Source organism: Idiotropiscis lumnitzeri, chromosome 15 (assembly GCF_059441095.1).
Source record: "Idiotropiscis lumnitzeri isolate Australia: NSW breed Sydney's pygmy pipehorse chromosome 15, RoL_Ilum_1.0, whole genome shotgun sequence".
Lineage (NCBI taxonomy): Eukaryota > Metazoa > Chordata > Actinopteri > Syngnathiformes > Syngnathidae > Idiotropiscis > Idiotropiscis lumnitzeri.
This window is the reverse complement of record NC_142405.1, coordinates 11,681,598-11,699,746: the sequence shown is the minus strand read 5'-3', so window position 1 is coordinate 11,699,746 and position 18,149 is coordinate 11,681,598. Positions and strand designations below refer to the sequence as shown.

Sequence of the window (18,149 nt, the reverse complement as noted above, 5' to 3'; positions counted from 1 at the left end):
GCCAAATAAAATGAATAGTATAGAAGAATTGAAAGTGTACTTCTGTAAGTGCTGAGTTTAGTGTTTGAGTTTGTTTTATTCCCGCTCCATGTTCAGTTAAGAATTTGTTTTGACATCTCTAAGTCTAAATATGACATATTGGTGTTGGTCTCGCTCGCCTGTCAGTCTAAGAGTAAAAAAAGAAGAAATGGATTTGGAATTGGGTTTGACATATTGCTAAAAGTGAGATTTTAATACACAAACGCAAACAATCGAGTGGAAGGAGGTCTCACATCTGTGGTCTCCCTATCCAATTTTAGATCATCTGCCCGTCGTTGCTTATCAACGCCGCACCTCAACATGACGCAGGACTCATGCAAATCAAGTCTACTTTTGCTACGTCAAGGACTGTAAATGCACCTCTTGGTTGCGTCATTTAAAGCGAATGCGAGGAGCCACTTCCAATGGCATCAACTCAAGTCAGCTCTGCACATATCTACAACGGCGAACAACACCTTTGTTTTGATTTATTTATTTATTTAATTTAATTTTTTTTGTAGCATGTTGCGCCCGCACGCACAGGTCTTCAAAAATACCAGAACTAAGTCTAACCCGCCCCTGCACAAATTTAGACTGCACCTCACTCCCAACTTGTGCGGGATACGAACATGGAGCCCACTTTGTGAATTTCAATATGCTCGCTGCATATTGCGTAGAGCGAGCTTCTACGTGGTCTGTTTTTTGACTCAATTTACTCGGTTGTGGTTTTATTAGCATAATGCGGCGAGCAATGAGCATTTTGACATGCGTAAAGAGTCCGATGTAAGGGAGAGAAGCCAGTCACTTTTCAAAAAATATTTTTCTGCCTCAAATAATAATTAGGCAGCTTTTTTCTTTCATCTGTATATCTCAGTCCAAAGTGGCTGTACGCTCTAATGCTGTCAAGTGTTGATGACTAGAACTGGAAAAATGGGGGCTTGAATCACTTTTAGTGCAATTATATAATAATAACAACAAAAAAAAAAGTGGTTACTTACAATAATTAGAAGTATAAAATATATAAAATTGTAGAATGAATGAGCATCCATGACATAGTACATGATATCCACCCATCCTTCCAGTGTGATGACCTGGTTGAGAAAGAAAGAGGTGAGAGAGGAGCCGTCATTAGAGTGAATATACAGAACTGCACGCTTATACCCTTAAATGTGTATTGGATGCATTCATTTGGCCAGCTTTGTAACAAATAAACTGTATACTGTTTGTGTGTGTGTGTGCGTGTGTATTTGTGTGCATGCATCAAAAGGACTGACACAGCTCCTTGGTGGAGTCCGTGTACTAATGAGTACTTGGGATGCTGACACCTGAAATCAGCGGCTGAGCTCAGCCGAGCTGATAATAAAATCACACCTCACCATTTACACCTCAGCTTGCATAGCACATTACAGCCAAAACTACGCTGGCCATGCAACAATGTCATGAGAAAAAAAAATAAAAAATCAATACTGCAAGACGTACTGGTACAGGATTTTCACCGATAGAAAAACACACCTGCTGTATAAAGTACAGACTACAGATATTCTTTATTGTGTTATATCTAATTAAAATATTAATTGATATCGTCTGTTGTTTTAAATGGGATATTGCAGTAGGAAATGTATATTGTATTATAAAGGTGAAATTTTTTAATTTGAGTGCTTGTACATTTTTAATGAATATGTGTCGTCTGACAGTCTCATGAATCATATAAAAAAGATATCATTCATATCACCGTTCATTCACAGATTGCCCTCAGGGATTCAAATTTGTATAATAAGCAAAACATTTGAATGAATTTGGAGCATATCATTTTAAGTTAAACAACCCATAATTGTACATTTTCTAATAATAGTGAACACGTAAAAAATGTCATATTTTTGGTACGCAAGCTGCAAAATGACATGCTATGGAAAACAACATTTTATCCTGCACTTGCACGTACGTGAGTGTAAATGTTCTTGTCAGGTCATGTGAGTTAGCTAAATGGTATATCGTGAAACTGTACATGCATGAGGAAAAGACAAAGATGCCATTGGTGATTTAAGAAGAGACAGAGGCACTCATCAACGCAGTACCTACTTTTGAACTTTAAAGGTAAGAATCACTGAAGCCATTAGTCCATTAGATCCTTTCACAAATGTGCATGTGGTGCACAGAGCAGACTATTGAGACATTCACAAATGGCTACTGAGCCCAGCATGGGAACAATTGATCCATCACAGACTATGTGCTGTATTTTGAAGAACAGGTAAACTGTGATGCCTAGCCATTGTTTCTTAACTTGATTGAAAACGAGTCTTAGAAATACTGATTTTAAAGCAGCAAAGGTACTGGACTAAACAGTATATGCTCGAGGACGTGCACATTAAAAATCCATTTTATTGATTGTGACTGGTGTCACTGATGGTGTCGTAGGACATTTGCGTTGCAATCCTGCAAGCCTCATGGGTGCAGTTCCTACTCTGTAAATGTGAGTGGTTGTCCGACTGTCTTTATTGCTGCCCTGTGATTGACTGATGGCCAATGCAGGGTGCTTTGTGCATTTTGCCTAATGTCGGCTGGGATATCACTCCAACTCCCCGCGACCCTGCACTGGATAAGCAGCAAAGAAAATGAATGGATGGATTATTCTGACTGAATAAACCAGGTGGGAGGGATAACAAGCATCATTTATCATGCATCTGACTGCAGATCTCTGCTGTCTCATTTTCTGTGTGCCAGTTACACTTCACATATTGAAAAAAATAAATAAAACGATACGTATACATGACACAACACACGTCTTACCTGGAAAATAGCAATCCAAGCATAGCCGATGTTGTCAAAGTTGACAGCTCCCTTATGAGGGTTATGATCCCCAGGGCGACATACATTGTAGTACTGGTTCCAATTAACACATCCATTTACACTGGCCCCTCCCACTGTAGGGGCTGCTCCAATCAGATCTGAACTTTGGTGAGGCGCCGGTAAGTGGCACTCAGTCTTGGCCTCAGTGTAGGCCGGAACATCGTGGCAGCGAAGCATACCGTTCTCACGAGGTGCCGAGCAAATAAACGGGCTGTCTTCACCATCCTCCGACATGTAGTAAGGACTGATGGACAAATTGTATTTTCTAGGAAAGAATATAAAAATAAAATGTGATAAACATTCAGGATTAGAAAAACGAAATAAGATGAAGGTCATTGTGACAAAGTAATGTGTATAAATTCAAATAATATGGCTAAATATTTTCTGGTTGCTAAAATCATTGCTGATATGTAACGGTAAATTGCAGGTGTTCATAATTTAATTTATATTCTAACCATTCAATATTCCCCAACCTTTACTGAGGAAATAATGCAAACATATGTTTGTGCCAAGTGAGATTTTTCTAATAAAAAAATGCCTTGACCTAAAAAAGGGCCCTTTAGCTAATGTATCGTTCTGTGATTTTGCAACATGAAGACTGAGAGAGAATAAACAGAGACTAAGAAAGAAAGGAAGCGTATGATCATGTTTGCAGAACATGACATGTAATGGTTGTATTCCCGAGGAACAATTTGTCTGCACGAGTCAAGAGGTGCGTAGAGTGCGCAGACGATTTGTTCTCTTTTCAGAACAAAAAGACTTGTTCTAAAATGTCCATTATCAGTGTTCCACTCAGCAAGAGGTTTGACAATGACACATCGCAAGAGTGCAAAACTTACGTTCTGATCCCCGCTTCCAGAAAGCAGCGGTTTCGCAGAAGCCCCGCCCACAGCTGGACCCCGACAATCCCAAAGATGAAAAAGACAAAGAAGCAGAGGAGGAGGACATTTCCCAACATCGGAAGGGTGTCCAACAGTAGCGTCACCAAGATCCTCATACCTATGTGGTGTGAAAAAAAAAATGTCAATTATATGATCTAATATGCGTAACTGGCATTTAAACACTCACACAAACAGTCACACATAATTTATGTGGACCAAATGGCGGTCTTATTTTAGACAGAGCATTCTTCCTTGACAAGAGCCATCGATCGTGTGATCTTAACCCACAACCTCATTACTTCGGCCAAAATAATTACAAGCAAATGACAACAGGGAATGTGGCATTTTGACATAATCCTGTCCTCCGGGATCTGAATTCACATTCCCTGTGGCTGGTGTTACCTAAGTGCATCTCTACATGTCACATAAACTTAGCATCACGTCCATACACATTATCCACATGCTTTCATTTCTGATCTCCTCTTTGGGATTAATAAATTAATCTATCCAGCTACAAGTGTCTGACCATCTATTTTGCAGACCAAAAATGGAAATTAGTGTTGAGTGTTGGAAACTATCCCGAATTGAGATTTTATAATTAGTCGACTGTTTGCATGTATGTTTTGTTACTTTCGGTGAGTATTTAATAATGAAATTACACTGGCCCGAGTTTACTACACAATGCAAAGATTTAACTGGGATGTGATTTTGCAAATTCTGTTCGCCCAATAAACAATAAAAAAAAAAGGTTTTACAGGCTTTGAACTCTTTTTTTTCCATTCACACGCATTACGTAAGAAGCATGTCATCTGTGCATATATCATATTTACAGTCGCTTCAAATATGTGCAGCGAGCAAAGAATGTGGGGGTGGATGGTGAGGAGCCGGAGAAGCCCACTCATGCTCAATTCTGCAGATTCAGAGTTATGAACAATAACAGTGTTTATCATTTTTTTATCGTTTACTGTAGTTCCAAACATAAAAAATGGACATGTGTTGCGATTGAAAAAAAATAAAGTATACGGAGATGATTGTTTTTTAGCAAATGTCTACAATGTGACGTGGCGTCATCTTTAATTGATGCATCCATGTAATGACAAAGCCAAGGAGCGAGCATCCCTCCTCGCATGCTCGTCTGCCGTTTGCCTTCGACTCCTCTTTAGAATCTGAGGTGAGAGGAGCTAACATCCACAAAGGAAGTAGTGATGATGACAATTGCGAATAAAGAAATGAGAGTTAGCCAGAAAATCTGCAGAAGCCTGGCAAACACGACAAACACAATCTGCACCGCTCACTCTAACTCAGCTAAAGAGGGAACACACATTAAAATCTGTCTAACAATGCAAAGTCGTCATCCTCTTAGGCAGAAATGCAAACAGAGACAGAGTGGAAGCAAAATGGTTCGTGCCAAACAGACGCTAAGTGAGTGTGAGGGCAGCGGTGGTGGCTAGGGGGGTGGAAATACTTGATCGCTTGATGACAATTGAAGGGGGAAAAGAATGAAAAATGGGAGGCGCTGTGAAACACAGAGAGGAAGCAGGCCGGCGTTGAACATCTGAAGGTTTCTCTTTGAGGAAACAAGCATTTGGGTCCTTAGGGTGGAAGTGTTCCTGCCTGTGTCTGCCGTGACCTTGAGTATGCTGCTAGCAAAGCGCTCGCCAACCTATATGTCACCCTCACCCACCAAACACAATCCCACTGCCTTTCGGAAGCCACAGGAGCCACGCTTTAACAATTTCATTTTTACTTCACATTATCCATGGCTGCAGTAAAGATCGTCCCTAAGGCAACTACTGGCTTCCATGATAAGGTTGCAGGTAGAGCAAACGTTTTCATGCACATGAGCGTGATAGACGTTAAAGATAGCTGCAAAGGAAGACACAACCCGACATGCTTTATGATGGGATTTTGCATATCTGAAGTCTCAAAGTGGCCCGCACCTTCACACAAATACAGAAAAACAAATCTAGAGAACAGTAAAATGAGATCAACGTTACCAATGGAAAATATACTTTAATACATTTCACTGAGCCCTTTTTTTTTTTCTTCATATAAATAGTAAAAAAGAAAACTCTCAGGTCTACACATAAATTGTTTTGTGATATGCGTGGGCAAATGTTCAAACACGGACTTACTTGGTACTCTGTTGATGGCCCGTAGAGGTCTCAGTACTCGGACAGTACGAATGGCTGAGAAGCTGGCATTCTGGCCATCCAGAGAGTACTCCAACACACTAAGGGCACAGATGCAGGAATAATTCTTCACTTCATGAAAGAAGCCTTCATTGCGAATATAATAATGCTGTTACCTATTAGTAATTAAAATAAATGATTGGTTCATCCTTGGGTTTACGTGTGCTTATCTGTCGTTTTGATATTGCTCTGATAAGTTTATCCAGAAGCCTTGGGACTGTGAAGCAGGTATTAAAAAATAAATAAATGTCAATCAACGTTTACTGAGTTTGAGCGTTGGTTGGACAATGACGCCAGGTGGACATAGTAAAAAATTTGCGTCCAGAAGAGAAAGCACTGTGGGACACCCACCCCGCCATGACGATGACAAAGTCCAGCTGGTTCCACTTGTCGCCAAGGTAACAGTTGCTGCCAAAAATCCCCAGGGCCACCATCTTGATGATCATTTCCACCGCGAAGAAAGCAAATATACAGTCATCCAAAACCTGAGGGGGAAACACACAGAGAGCAGAAGCCATTTTTAATGCAACAAAATAAGAATCATTTACTTACAGCCACGGCGATAAAAAGTGAGAAAAACGATTTTGAGTCATTTTATCAGTGTTTTGATTAAATGAAAATTTACTGCAGCAAAAAAATAAAATAAATAAAGTGGGTATCAGCTCAAAGGACATAGAGCATATCGAAAGTAATATGAAAAGAACGTCTGACTACGATTGCATATAAATTATTTACAGTCACTCCTCATGGTGCCTTGGTACTTGGTCATGTGACTTTGAACATTCAAACATGCTCAGGAATGATTTATATTCAACCACATGGGAGAAAAAAAAATATTTAGAATTAAATCTCTTAATCAATTGAGACTCGACCAAATTGTAATTCTTGATCTTACCAGGACATTTTAATCCAATTTCAGCTTCCAGCTTTGGGCGAATTATGATTTTCTCTGGATTGTATACGTGTGAAAGGCAACATATAAATTTGACAGAGGTGATCTAAGGGTAGATATGAGAGTGTTCAACTAACCTGGAGTATGCGACACCACTCTGACAGGCAGGTGACATCTTCACACGGCTGGAACATCCCCAGGGTGACACAGTTGAGGAGGATCACCAACATGGACACATGCTCGAACCATGTACAGGAGCAGGTTAAGGTTCAAACTTAGGTGAGCTATTTAAAAATCTCTCTCTCTCTCTCTCTCTCTCTCTTCATTGAATCAGGGTCATCATGGCAATGACATATACACTATAGTGTATATGTCTATAGTCTCCTTATCACAAGCTGGTGTAAAATCACTCTAAACTACTTTAAAGCTGTCATTTTAAAGGTAATGCGCAGAAGAATGTGCAACACTGCCTGGGAAGGTGGTAGGTCTAAGTCTTGGTACGACTTAATCTTGTCAGAACCTCCCAGCTTGGAGTGATTGTTATCCCACAGGACCAACAAATGATGGAATTGAGCCGCTGTGTCAAGGTGAGATGCGGTTTAGGTTAGAGAGTATAGATACAATCTTGATGGTGTTGTGTTAATTAACAATGTTGCTGTAAAGATTGAGGCATAAACTGGGAGAAAAAAAATCATTAAAATGGAATCCACACAAGCGATGTAAGGTCAACCGCTCCTTCACAAATGAAGGACTGAGCTGAATAAAAATGAGAGATTTGTATATTTAAAGAATGTGTTAAGTCATTTGCTGCTCTCCTTGTTTTCTGTTTCCGCTAATTTGTCTTTAATCTCTGCAGTCAACACCTCCTGTCATCGGCTCTCCGACTCACACACGCAAACATACACACACAACCACGTAATATATCCTGCAAGACAAGATGAGCTGACACAACCCTTTAAATGAGGGTGAAACTAAGTGTGAGTTAGTGTTTAGAAACATTGAGGCCAATTACTTTTATTTCTGCTGTAGCGAGAAAACATTTTAGACGGCATCAAAATTTTAGTCTATTTTTGCAGGTGTTTATATCTGCTTCTAATAAATGACTTTGCATGGTTTCAAATTTTTTACCGCTTCATACAAATTTTGCTAGCCACATATTGTGCAGATCATGATTTAATGGTTTTTAATGGTTTAATATTAGCGTAACGCGACCGAGACAATTTGCATCTTGACATGCGTCCCGATATAACGAAGAGAAGCCGGTCATTTTTCAAAGTAAAATATTTTTTAGCCACGAATAATAAATAAATCGTATGTACTGCAAGTTTTATTTTCTTTCATCTCTGCGGCCCTGTTCAAAGTCGGACCGAAGGCTGGTGGTTGGGGACCACTGACTTAGAAAATAGAACAGAATTATATCACTTGTAGCGTTAACTCAGAAGGCAGAGTGGAAGCTCGAAGGGAAGCCTTACATATACAGTAAGCGCTCCTTTTCTCGCTTGTTAAAGTCGATTTATGTCTCAGAGAATCTGAACAAATTAGTTCTGTGCCAAAGAGCACAGAGTAGTTCACCAGTACTTTTTCTCCCTGTCTAGTCCAACTAATATTTCCAAAGACGTACAAATACGTACTTTTAACATTTAATCCAAAGTTTTTTTGCACATTCCTCGAAAGTGTAGCAATATATATTTCACTGCACTACAGTATACACTTTTATTACTAAATGTACACATTAAGATTTATGGTTAGGGTGGACATTAAAAAGGACAGCAGCAGCCAAAAAGCCCACATCGATAATGAGATCCACACAGTAAAGGTGGAATGTCACAGGGTTGTGCCAAACAAAGACACACGCGCACACACTCGCACACGTGCACACACAAATGGCTGCTGATGAGAGCAAACTGCTACGGAACCTTTCCAAACCACTTTTTACGCATACATGGATGCATGCACACAAAACATGAAGAACACACTGGAAAGGTCTCAAAGAGTACACACGAGCACGCACACCCAATCAAATGCTGAGGCCGCTCCAGCTGAGCTGTCAGGTCAGTGCTGGTGCACATTAGAGAGCAGAGCGGAGTCGGTAGTCAACAGTGAAGGGCCAGTGAGAGACGACAACAAAGAAGCACACTCAGGAAAGCAATGTTAGACCCACAATGTTGCATTTTATAACGCAGCAACAGAAGTACAAACAGAACTAAAGTGCTTGTTTAGAGCTGGCAAAGTAAAGTTGAAAGCACAGAATGTCTTCATCTTGTTGGCTGGGATAAATGAGTACAAAACACCAGCAAGATACTGTGTGAGGGAACATGCTCCTGCTCGTTTTACTGTGTTCGATTGTCGAATAGCATTGATCAACTGATTAGAATTCAAACGTAACTTCGAGCAGGTGATTCAGTCACAAATCGTTGTGGTGATATATCAAATTCAAAGGCTTTAAATGTTCCACTGTATGCGGCTTGCTTAGGGAGGCTAAGACTTTGAGAGATGAGATCAGAGATACAAAGGTAATCATGTGGCAGATATGCCAAATAATATATCCGACGTGTTTGCTCTGATGGCAATCGCACAATATTCTGCTCACAGCTAATCATATTGCCGTGGTATTTAAGGACAGCTACTGTGACTATTAACCATGCAGCAGTATTTCTCAGTTAATTTAGTTGACTTGGTATTTAGCTTCTCGCAAAATTCACAGACAATTTCTGAGGGAATATTTTTTTTTACCATCATTATTGTATAAAAAAATATATCTAAAATAATATCAAATAATAATATAAAAAAATATCTGCCAACCTTTCCTTTTTGAATCAGGACTGGAATACTAATTGTGTTCTGTTGGCAGCAACAAGGTTAACTAGATATTGTGCTCATCTCAGCTTTGCTTGACTTTAACCTTTAACTCTTTTCTTCTCACACCCCGCCGACCACACTCTTTTCCTCCACCATCTACAACCTCGACTTATGATCTCACTCTTTTAGAGCTCTCTCAGTTTTTGTCCCTCACAACTCCTCGGCAATCCATTTATCTGCACCCCCAACACTGTCTCTTGCTTTTTTCAATGCTCTAGTCCATCCCCTTTTCATTAGAAAAGAACAAACATGAAATGTAATGACAGGGTCACACTCTTTACTCAGGTCAATCTGCAGGGTGCTTGTGCAGTTCACTAAACTGCACGGCATCAAACTGAAAAGTTTTGGTTACCCTCTATCACCTGTTTAGTATGACTCACTGCAAACTCCGAGCACAATAACAGACAGACAGTCTTTTTGTAATTACCATCATCCACAGATGACCATATTTGGACAATGTGCTTTTTAGCAGCTGAAAACATGAGTGGTGTGGCGAAAACACATTTATCATATTATAAATGGGATTCAAATGAAATTGTAAATCATTAAATAGATTTTTCTCATCCCGTCGTCAGTCATTTTTTCCCCTGGCAAAAAAAGGGAATATTTCACAAATTTGTTCCCAGTTTGAAAAATGTATGAGTTAAACGTTAAAACAATTCAAACTCAGAGATGCCAATGGAGTTGCTATACCATCAAATAAAAAATACTGCAACTAAAATATTTGAAATATGAAATCTCAGAAAAAGATTTTACAATCATTCGTGTCCTTTCTAACAGATGACAAACAGAAATATTACAACAGAAATATTTCTATTACAATTTCAAACGATGATAATGGGCAGAAAAATATTGCTGTTTACACTTTTTCTTCTTTCTATCACAGCAAAAACCCAAATAATTTTGCTTTGAGCGGTCAACACAATTTTTTATTTATTTATTTATTAAAAACAGTTGCGCAATGTGTTGCGGTATGTTCATTTAAACACAGCACATCACTAATTTGTTGATGAGATCAATCTCAGAGGAATGCATGGATGATTCATCCGACAAGCAGCAGCTGGCATCGGACCGTGTGAGGCTGCGTGTCCTCCTTCTCTCGCTAATGAGCTGCGTTCCCTTTTTTGCTGTCCTTACTTCCCTTCTATGCTCTCCTGCTCTTTTGGGAATCATCTCCCTCCCCCTCCATTGTTTCCTTTCCCCTCTTTATTATCTAACATCAACAAGGTCCTCCGCTCTCCTCCTGTGCTTCTCCTGGTGATGTTTCACTCAGTCCATGATTAACGGGAGTGTTTCCATTCCAGACTCTGAGCTGTGTGCGTAAGTGGATGGATCATTGTTCATTTACATCAACCATCTGACTTTGCCGCAAAAACAGACAGACCCTCCGATTTGTAGGATTTCACCAACAGTATTGTCAGGATGCAGCGCTTCATGCGGCTCGTGTGTTCCGCGCATGTCTGCATGTGCAGGAATATGCGCGCCTCATATCGGCTCATCTCAGAGCAGAAGTCCCCAAAGATGGCAAGGAACAGAAGCTCATAAATCAGCCTGTCCCTGAACTCGCTCCTCTCTCCCTCATCACCTCCCTCGCTCTTTTCATCTCTCTATGCCCACACTTCCCCGCCTCGCCTCCGACACCCCGGAGAGGAGGCCGAGGCAGGCGTGACGCACTTACACTAGGATTCCCTTTCTGACTCTCTTCGCGCTCTGCTGCGAGCTTCTTCCTCTCGCGCTCTCATGCAATCATTTTTAAACTAAATGACACCTATCATGCAGTGTGAATTCGGTGCACGATGGCACAAGTAAGATCACATGCAAAATGAGTATTTGCAGGTGTGTGTGCGTGTGTGTTGCAGGTGGCAAAGAGGATAAAAGGGAGGACAGAAAGAGCGAGGGGGGTACAAGGAGCCCAAAATAGAGCAGTTGCATCTGGTGGGGCCTGGCCTTCGACTGTGGCACACACACCTACTCCAACATAGAACACACCTGAAACCGACGTTCTGTGTGACCTTGAGCTGTTGGCTACATGTTATATCGGTAACAATGGTTCAATGGTAAATCTGTGGTTAAGAGGTTTATGTTAATATTAAACTAAGGGAACTATTTTCATGTCGAGCGCAAGTCTAGTGCAAAGCGCAGTCTAACTGTGTGCATGGATCGAGTTTTCCTTCTTTTAGTATTTTCATATACATGTACAGTGACAAACATGCATTTGCGCCGTTGTGGGTGTGAACACAGTAGGTTTAAAATTAACTATAAAAAAAATGTCCACTTGCAGATGATATAAAGTTAACCGCGGTGAGGTGGATACTTGCAGACCGCAGTAAACCCGGATCATGCGTCGAGGCACAGCAGAAGGGTAGCAGTGATGGCAAAAAGCAGAGAAATGTGACAAAATGGGACTTTTAATTCAATTGATTTCCATTTGGTAGTAGAGTAGGAAAGCAGTATACACATCTTTGTACTGTGTGCTCAGTAAAATCTAAACTAAGTTCGAATTAACAATACCAGAAGCACAAAATATACACTGCTGAGTCAGGCGTGTTTATTCATAATGCAAGAGTCACCTTAGCGGGTCAAAAAGAATCTCTCTGCCATACGCCATACGCCAATAAAGTGTGAGTTAGCAAGTTAATTTTTGATGACTTACTACTACAGTAAATCCCCACATATTCATCTTCCAGCATTCACAAATGTGCCTATTTGCGGATTTTATGAGGAACCTATCATCCGTTATTGGCTGAAAAACTCAGCTATTTGTTGCCACGACAAATGTGAAAGTATTGCTTCAGTGCCATATCGTGGAATTAGGGTGCCAAATAACTATGTTGAAATGAGAGGTGTAGCTTCCTCGAATTAGATCATACACTTATCTAAGCCTTCATAGGCAATTATAAAGATTAATTTTCTTTATAGAGCTTGGTCTGTAAACCCCTTTTTACTCTTTTATGGAAGTTAAAAATAGAAAAATCAAGTTTTATTATTTCCAATACGATTACCTACATGATACAGTTCAATCATTATCGGGTGCACGTGCACTTGGTTGCATGGTTATATGTGTGAAGATGATGATGATGATGATGTTGAGGATGATGATGATGACGTATTGTCATGGTGAGAACACGACTGGCAAAGGAGACTGTCAGACATAAACATGCTGACTGATTAGAGCGATTAGGAAGGCCACTTTGATTGTGTTATGTAGTCTCTATGTCTGACACAGTTTCGACAGGATTCCGGTTGCTAAGTAACCAGCCGCAGTCCAAACTGTCCATACTTGGAGAGAGAGAGAGAGAGAGAGAGAGAAAGAAAGAGAGACGAGAGAAAGAGAGAGAAGGACCGAGAGATAGAGAGTGGGAACGAGCGAGAGAGAGAGAGAGAGAGAGAGAGAGAGAGAGAGAGAGAGGGAGAGTGTTGAGGACAGGAACGCGGGGAGTTTTTTGCGGCTTTGTTCAAGGTTTTTGTATGTTTTTTTTGCGGCTGTATATTCTGTTATACAGTTTGTATCCTTTATTTTCTTCTTCTGCCGTCCTCTAATATTGGTCTCCTTCCCCTTATTCTTATTCCTCCATTATCTAAACAAATTTCTCACCCACGATTATCAAGGGAGAGTTGAAAAAAATATCACTTCCCTCCCATTTCCCATCTATTTGTCTCCTGCCCATCCTTTTCTCCGCCCCTCTGTGTATCAGCGATAATACCGCCGTGCACTTTGCAGTGTGATACATTGCATTTTCAAAATAATCACCTCTTGGCATTTACATGTGAATACAAAGATGACTTCTTTATTTCTTTTAAAACCTTTTAAATTGTAATATTTCATTTGACTTGTGGGTTGTTTGAGTCAAATTTGGAAAATGTGCTCCTGCTGTTACAGTGCAGGGTTGCAGTGAATTTCCATCATTGCTCAGGAGCCACAGTGCTCTCCAGGGGACTGCGCACAATATAGTGCTGACCACCAAATATTTTTACCACTTAAACGCGTTTCATATCAACGCTTTGATGCCACTGAAAGCCTTATTGTTGGCTAGGTTGCACTAGCAACTAGGTCACGTGGCTGATTGAACATATAAGGACAATGAGAGAAATATTCAGAACTATTAGCACCATATTGTCACAATAGACCTGCAGAAAGAAATCCTATTCTTATTCACTGTCACGAGAAGGAAACAATTTCTATATTATGAAGCAACGTGCCGGTTTTGTGCCAGTGCAATGTGTTCTTAAGGCGTTTAGTAGGGATGGGTTAAACAGTTGAATTTGCAAGTGCTGTACAGTATGTTCTAGAAACATGAGCAGCATGATGAAGGTGCAGTTGTACTTAAAAAAAAAAAAAGGAAAAAATCCAGCTGTGCCAAACAATAAAACATGTGGTGGACGCACAGTAAGTACTAAAATATTATTCTCTGCCTTGATCCAAAAGTATTTTTAGTTTTGGGGCACATAATTTTCAAAGAAATTATTTATAACGTAGCAAGAAATGAAAATATGGCTCCCGTTCACTACAATCACACACACGCGCTTCATGACATGAGACATTAATCAGCACATAACAATATAAGATACCAAACATGAGAAATGAGTGATGAGGTTTGAGGGTCAAGAAAGAAAACAGAAAGGACCAAATGTGCATAAATATGCATTTCTAATGTTGCCTTTTCTATGATAAGCACATTTCCTTTCCTTTCCGAATGACCTAAAAACTAAACCAGGTATTAAAAACTTAGTCTTTCATGCATAAACACAATGAAAAAAGGGTACCTAACGTAGCTTCGGCAACCACTAATTAACGGAATTGATCCCAATGAATTACCACAGCGGAAGGATTTTTTTAAGATCTGTGGATGTTTCCTATTCCGTAAGCAAAAAATAAAAAAAATAAAAACTTGACACCAGCGATTAATCTGAGACTCTTCCCGGCTTTTATTATATTTTCCGTCTAGACATTGCGCAATCATACTGTACATAATTTAATCACACGTCTCCCGTCGTACGCCGACCCTAATACAAGCGCTTTTAACCACTTCTTTTCAGCTCATTTGAATGCAAACCTTTGCTTTAAAATGCAACTCTTTCAAAAGATAAATATTTCAGACGTAGGAATTGTAAAAGAACAAATCCAAATGTTGACTTCAACCACGTCTAAAGAGCATGTAAAACATATTCCATTACAAGAACCACAATACTGCATGCCCTCCCATGCCTGGCACCAGATGGACATTAGCATGTAGACCCAGCTACATTTAAAGAAAAAAAAATAGATCCACATTTGCACTTCACTGTGACTTCATATCCAAGTTGCATAATAAATACAGTGAGTTATTTTTCAACTCTTCTGGTTCAAAGCTGAACTTTATTGAAGATTTTATTACTTGGGATGAAGTTAGACTAAATTTCTTGGCTTCTGACCACAATAAAGAGGTCTGAGCATATTACTCCAGTCCTAAAGGCTTAACACTGGCTCCAAATTAGCTGCAGAAGTGATTTTAAAATTCTGCTACTGGTCTATAAATCACTGAATGGTTTGTGTTCTGAATACTTTAACGAAATGCTGATTGAAAACAAACACTGTAGGGCTCTGTGATCGGCAAAATTTGCTCAATTAATGTGCTCAGAGTGCAAAGTAAACATGGTGAAGCTGCATTTAGTTGGTATCCTGCAAACAAATGGAATAAACTGCCAACAGCAGTGACATCAGTCCCGTGTGTAAATGCTTTTAAATCCAGGATGAAAACTTAAAAGTGCATTCCAGCAATTTTTGCCAGCTACTTTTGTTTTCTCTGCTTTGCTTTTGAATGTCAATACCCTAATCCTTATAACACCAATTGTGCGTACTTACTTGAAATGTGCTCGTTCATGGAGAAGAAGAAAGAAGAAGAAGGAGACAAATAAGACCAAAATAAGACCATAATAATTTAAGATGATTTGAATAGTAAATTAGCTATCTAATGATGTTTAAATAAACCTCTCCCGGTAGCATCTCTCCCGCGATGGCGGGAACCGTACCGAGACCGTGGCCGGGCTGGAGGACAGGGGACTGACCGGGCAAAAAAGGGTCAAGTGCCCAGCTCTGTGTCTTTGCACATTGAGTTGATAAAACTGCTTTGCCTGAATTTAATTACCAGTAAATTAAATGATTGAAACAAGCATCTGCTCCCCCCAATTTATTTAAAACGTTTTCATCTGATCAAGTGGGAGGCTGTAAAAAGCACATTACTGACATGTTGTAGTTGTATTGACTTCGAAGGCGACGAGTACAACAGAAACAACTCTAAATCATTTGTCAATTCCATGGTTTTTTTTTTAAGTGTGTTGCCATCAAAGGTAATACAACACTTTGCACAACACGCCGGCGTGTCAGACTATATTATTAAACAGGATGTAAACATTGACCCCATTACAGTATGTGGAATGGGAGTGTGCATTTCCACTTGGACATGTGCTTTTTAATATGTGTAAGTAGTCCTCAGGTTTAATGAGCCAATGGAGGGAAAGAATATAAAAACAGCAAGACTGAAAAAGCTTTATTAACGAACCACGGCGCTTGATGCTTGCAGGCGATTGCAATGCTGCACCATACAATCACAACTCTCCAAAATATTCATCTTGCTGTAAAACACCTCTTCATCGCACTCATCCCCTCCGCACACAACCATGTACAAACACGCACGCACAGACGGCAAAAAAAATCTGACATCTGACAGATTAGTGAAAATTTGGTCTCAGCGCTTGCTTTCGTTGAAAGCTTCAAAGCGTGTGACAAAGACAACACTTCCTGTTCCGAATCACCTCTATACAACTGAGCTCGACATGGGAAAACGTGAGGAAGAGCAGTAGCCTGCCATAAAAAAAAAAACAAAAAAAAACAACCATTTCAAATCTGGGACAGTGAAGGGCAAATAGTGGATCCGCAAAAGGGGATAAATGAATTTGTACATATTTTCAGGTTGTGTTACCATAGAAACCACACACTTGCAGAACATTACTCTGAAAACAAACACTGCATTCTCTCTCTCTTTCTTTTTTTCTTCTACAGAGTCTTTGGTTTCCTTCTCAAACCAGCAGGTGTTGATTACAATCGACATCCCAAGAGGAAATTACAACGAGGGTCGTAATTGTTATTAATTATGGGACATGGAAATATCTCAATTAAAGGAACGCATTTAACTCACCGCCCAGGGTTCAACTGTCTGTTCAATTTGAACTTAAAGCGCCACAGGAGGGAAGAAGAAACTTCAGCCTGTTTTATGATACATTTTTGGGGGGAATTATGTAAATGAGTATAACATTTTTAAAATAAGAAAGCTTAATGATGATCAAGACTTTCATCTATGATGACGTCTAAATCAAATCAGTGTTCAATCGATTGGAACTGTGATCATGCATTTGCCTCGCCTCCTGAAATTTTTGCATTTGAAAGTGCATTCAATTATTTCTAATGCCGTTTATTATTGCAGAAATTGTTATAATAAATTCCGATAAATTTAAGCAAATGACGATTATAATGATTATGTTCACTTCCCTTACAATTCCAGTAGTTACATCACACTAAAAAGCTCAGCATCACATAGACATGCACAATTTAAAAACAAAATATATGCATGATGCAATTATTATGGTATGTTTATGAATAGGCTTGCGGAATTCTTTTACGTCATTCTGAGAGGTGTGTCTAACTTTTGCCTCTCTTGACAAAGCTAACCAAAATAACTCAAAACTTACACAACGTAATGATCCTATATCTCGTCATATCTCTCATTGCTTGGTTATCCATCGTGGTCAGTAAACAACGTGTTTGCGTTGCGACGACAGAAGCTGCCCAGGAAGCTGGGTAAACATGGCAATCTGATTAGATTATTGCCTTGACTACCTGATGAAATCACAACCAGAAGCTTGTGCATCCTTTCTTGACTATATTTTCTTACATCTCAATATTGATTTCGACAACCTCACTCCTCCTTCCACTATTCGAGTTAAACAAGGCTCAGTAGTTTGACTTCAGGAGTACTGCGGCACATTCAGGACGGCAAATGGGAAGTGACAATAAATTCATTACTTATGGGTGTCCTCTTTTCTGCTCCAACTTGTGATCGGGGAACATTCTCTATATCTCAAGCCTTTTGTATGCATCATATTCAATAAGTGCATCGTTTAAAAGTGGATCCAAATCACTTAAGCATGAAATTCAATTATGTATGAAGTAGCTATGCAAATAAGAGTCTGAGAGACACACACACATAAATATCACTCAACAAATCAGCACTGCAGAATGGGCCCTGGATTCAACCATTCAGTTTTTTTCTACCCTACAGTCAACACCGAAACTGCTGCTATCAACTTCTACTCTTAAAGGGGAAGTCAACCGAAAATGTTTCTCTACAAGAATATCCTCTATGCAGGCCCGCTGGTCGATACATTGCATTCTGATTATTATTTCATTTATGGAATATGAGTTAG

The 18,149-nt window shown here is 39.7% G+C and overlaps 1 protein-coding gene across 1 annotated transcript in view; it reads right to left on the bottom strand.

The window, feature by feature from the left end:
• cacna1ha (calcium voltage-gated channel subunit alpha1 Ha) overlaps positions 1-18,149 on the bottom strand; it is a 77,323-nt gene that overhangs the window by 33,523 nt on the left and 25,651 nt on the right. The window contains exons 3-8 of the mRNA XM_088316323.1: positions 6,968-7,080; positions 6,290-6,423; positions 5,882-5,979; positions 3,705-3,864; positions 2,806-3,130; positions 1,017-1,109 (exon numbers count right to left, since the gene is read on the bottom strand). Coding sequence (XP_088172449.1) covers positions 1,017-1,109; positions 2,806-3,130; positions 3,705-3,864; positions 5,882-5,979; positions 6,290-6,423; positions 6,968-7,080 — 923 coding nt within the window. The remainder of the gene's footprint in view (positions 1-1,016; positions 1,110-2,805; positions 3,131-3,704; positions 3,865-5,881; positions 5,980-6,289; positions 6,424-6,967; positions 7,081-18,149) is intronic.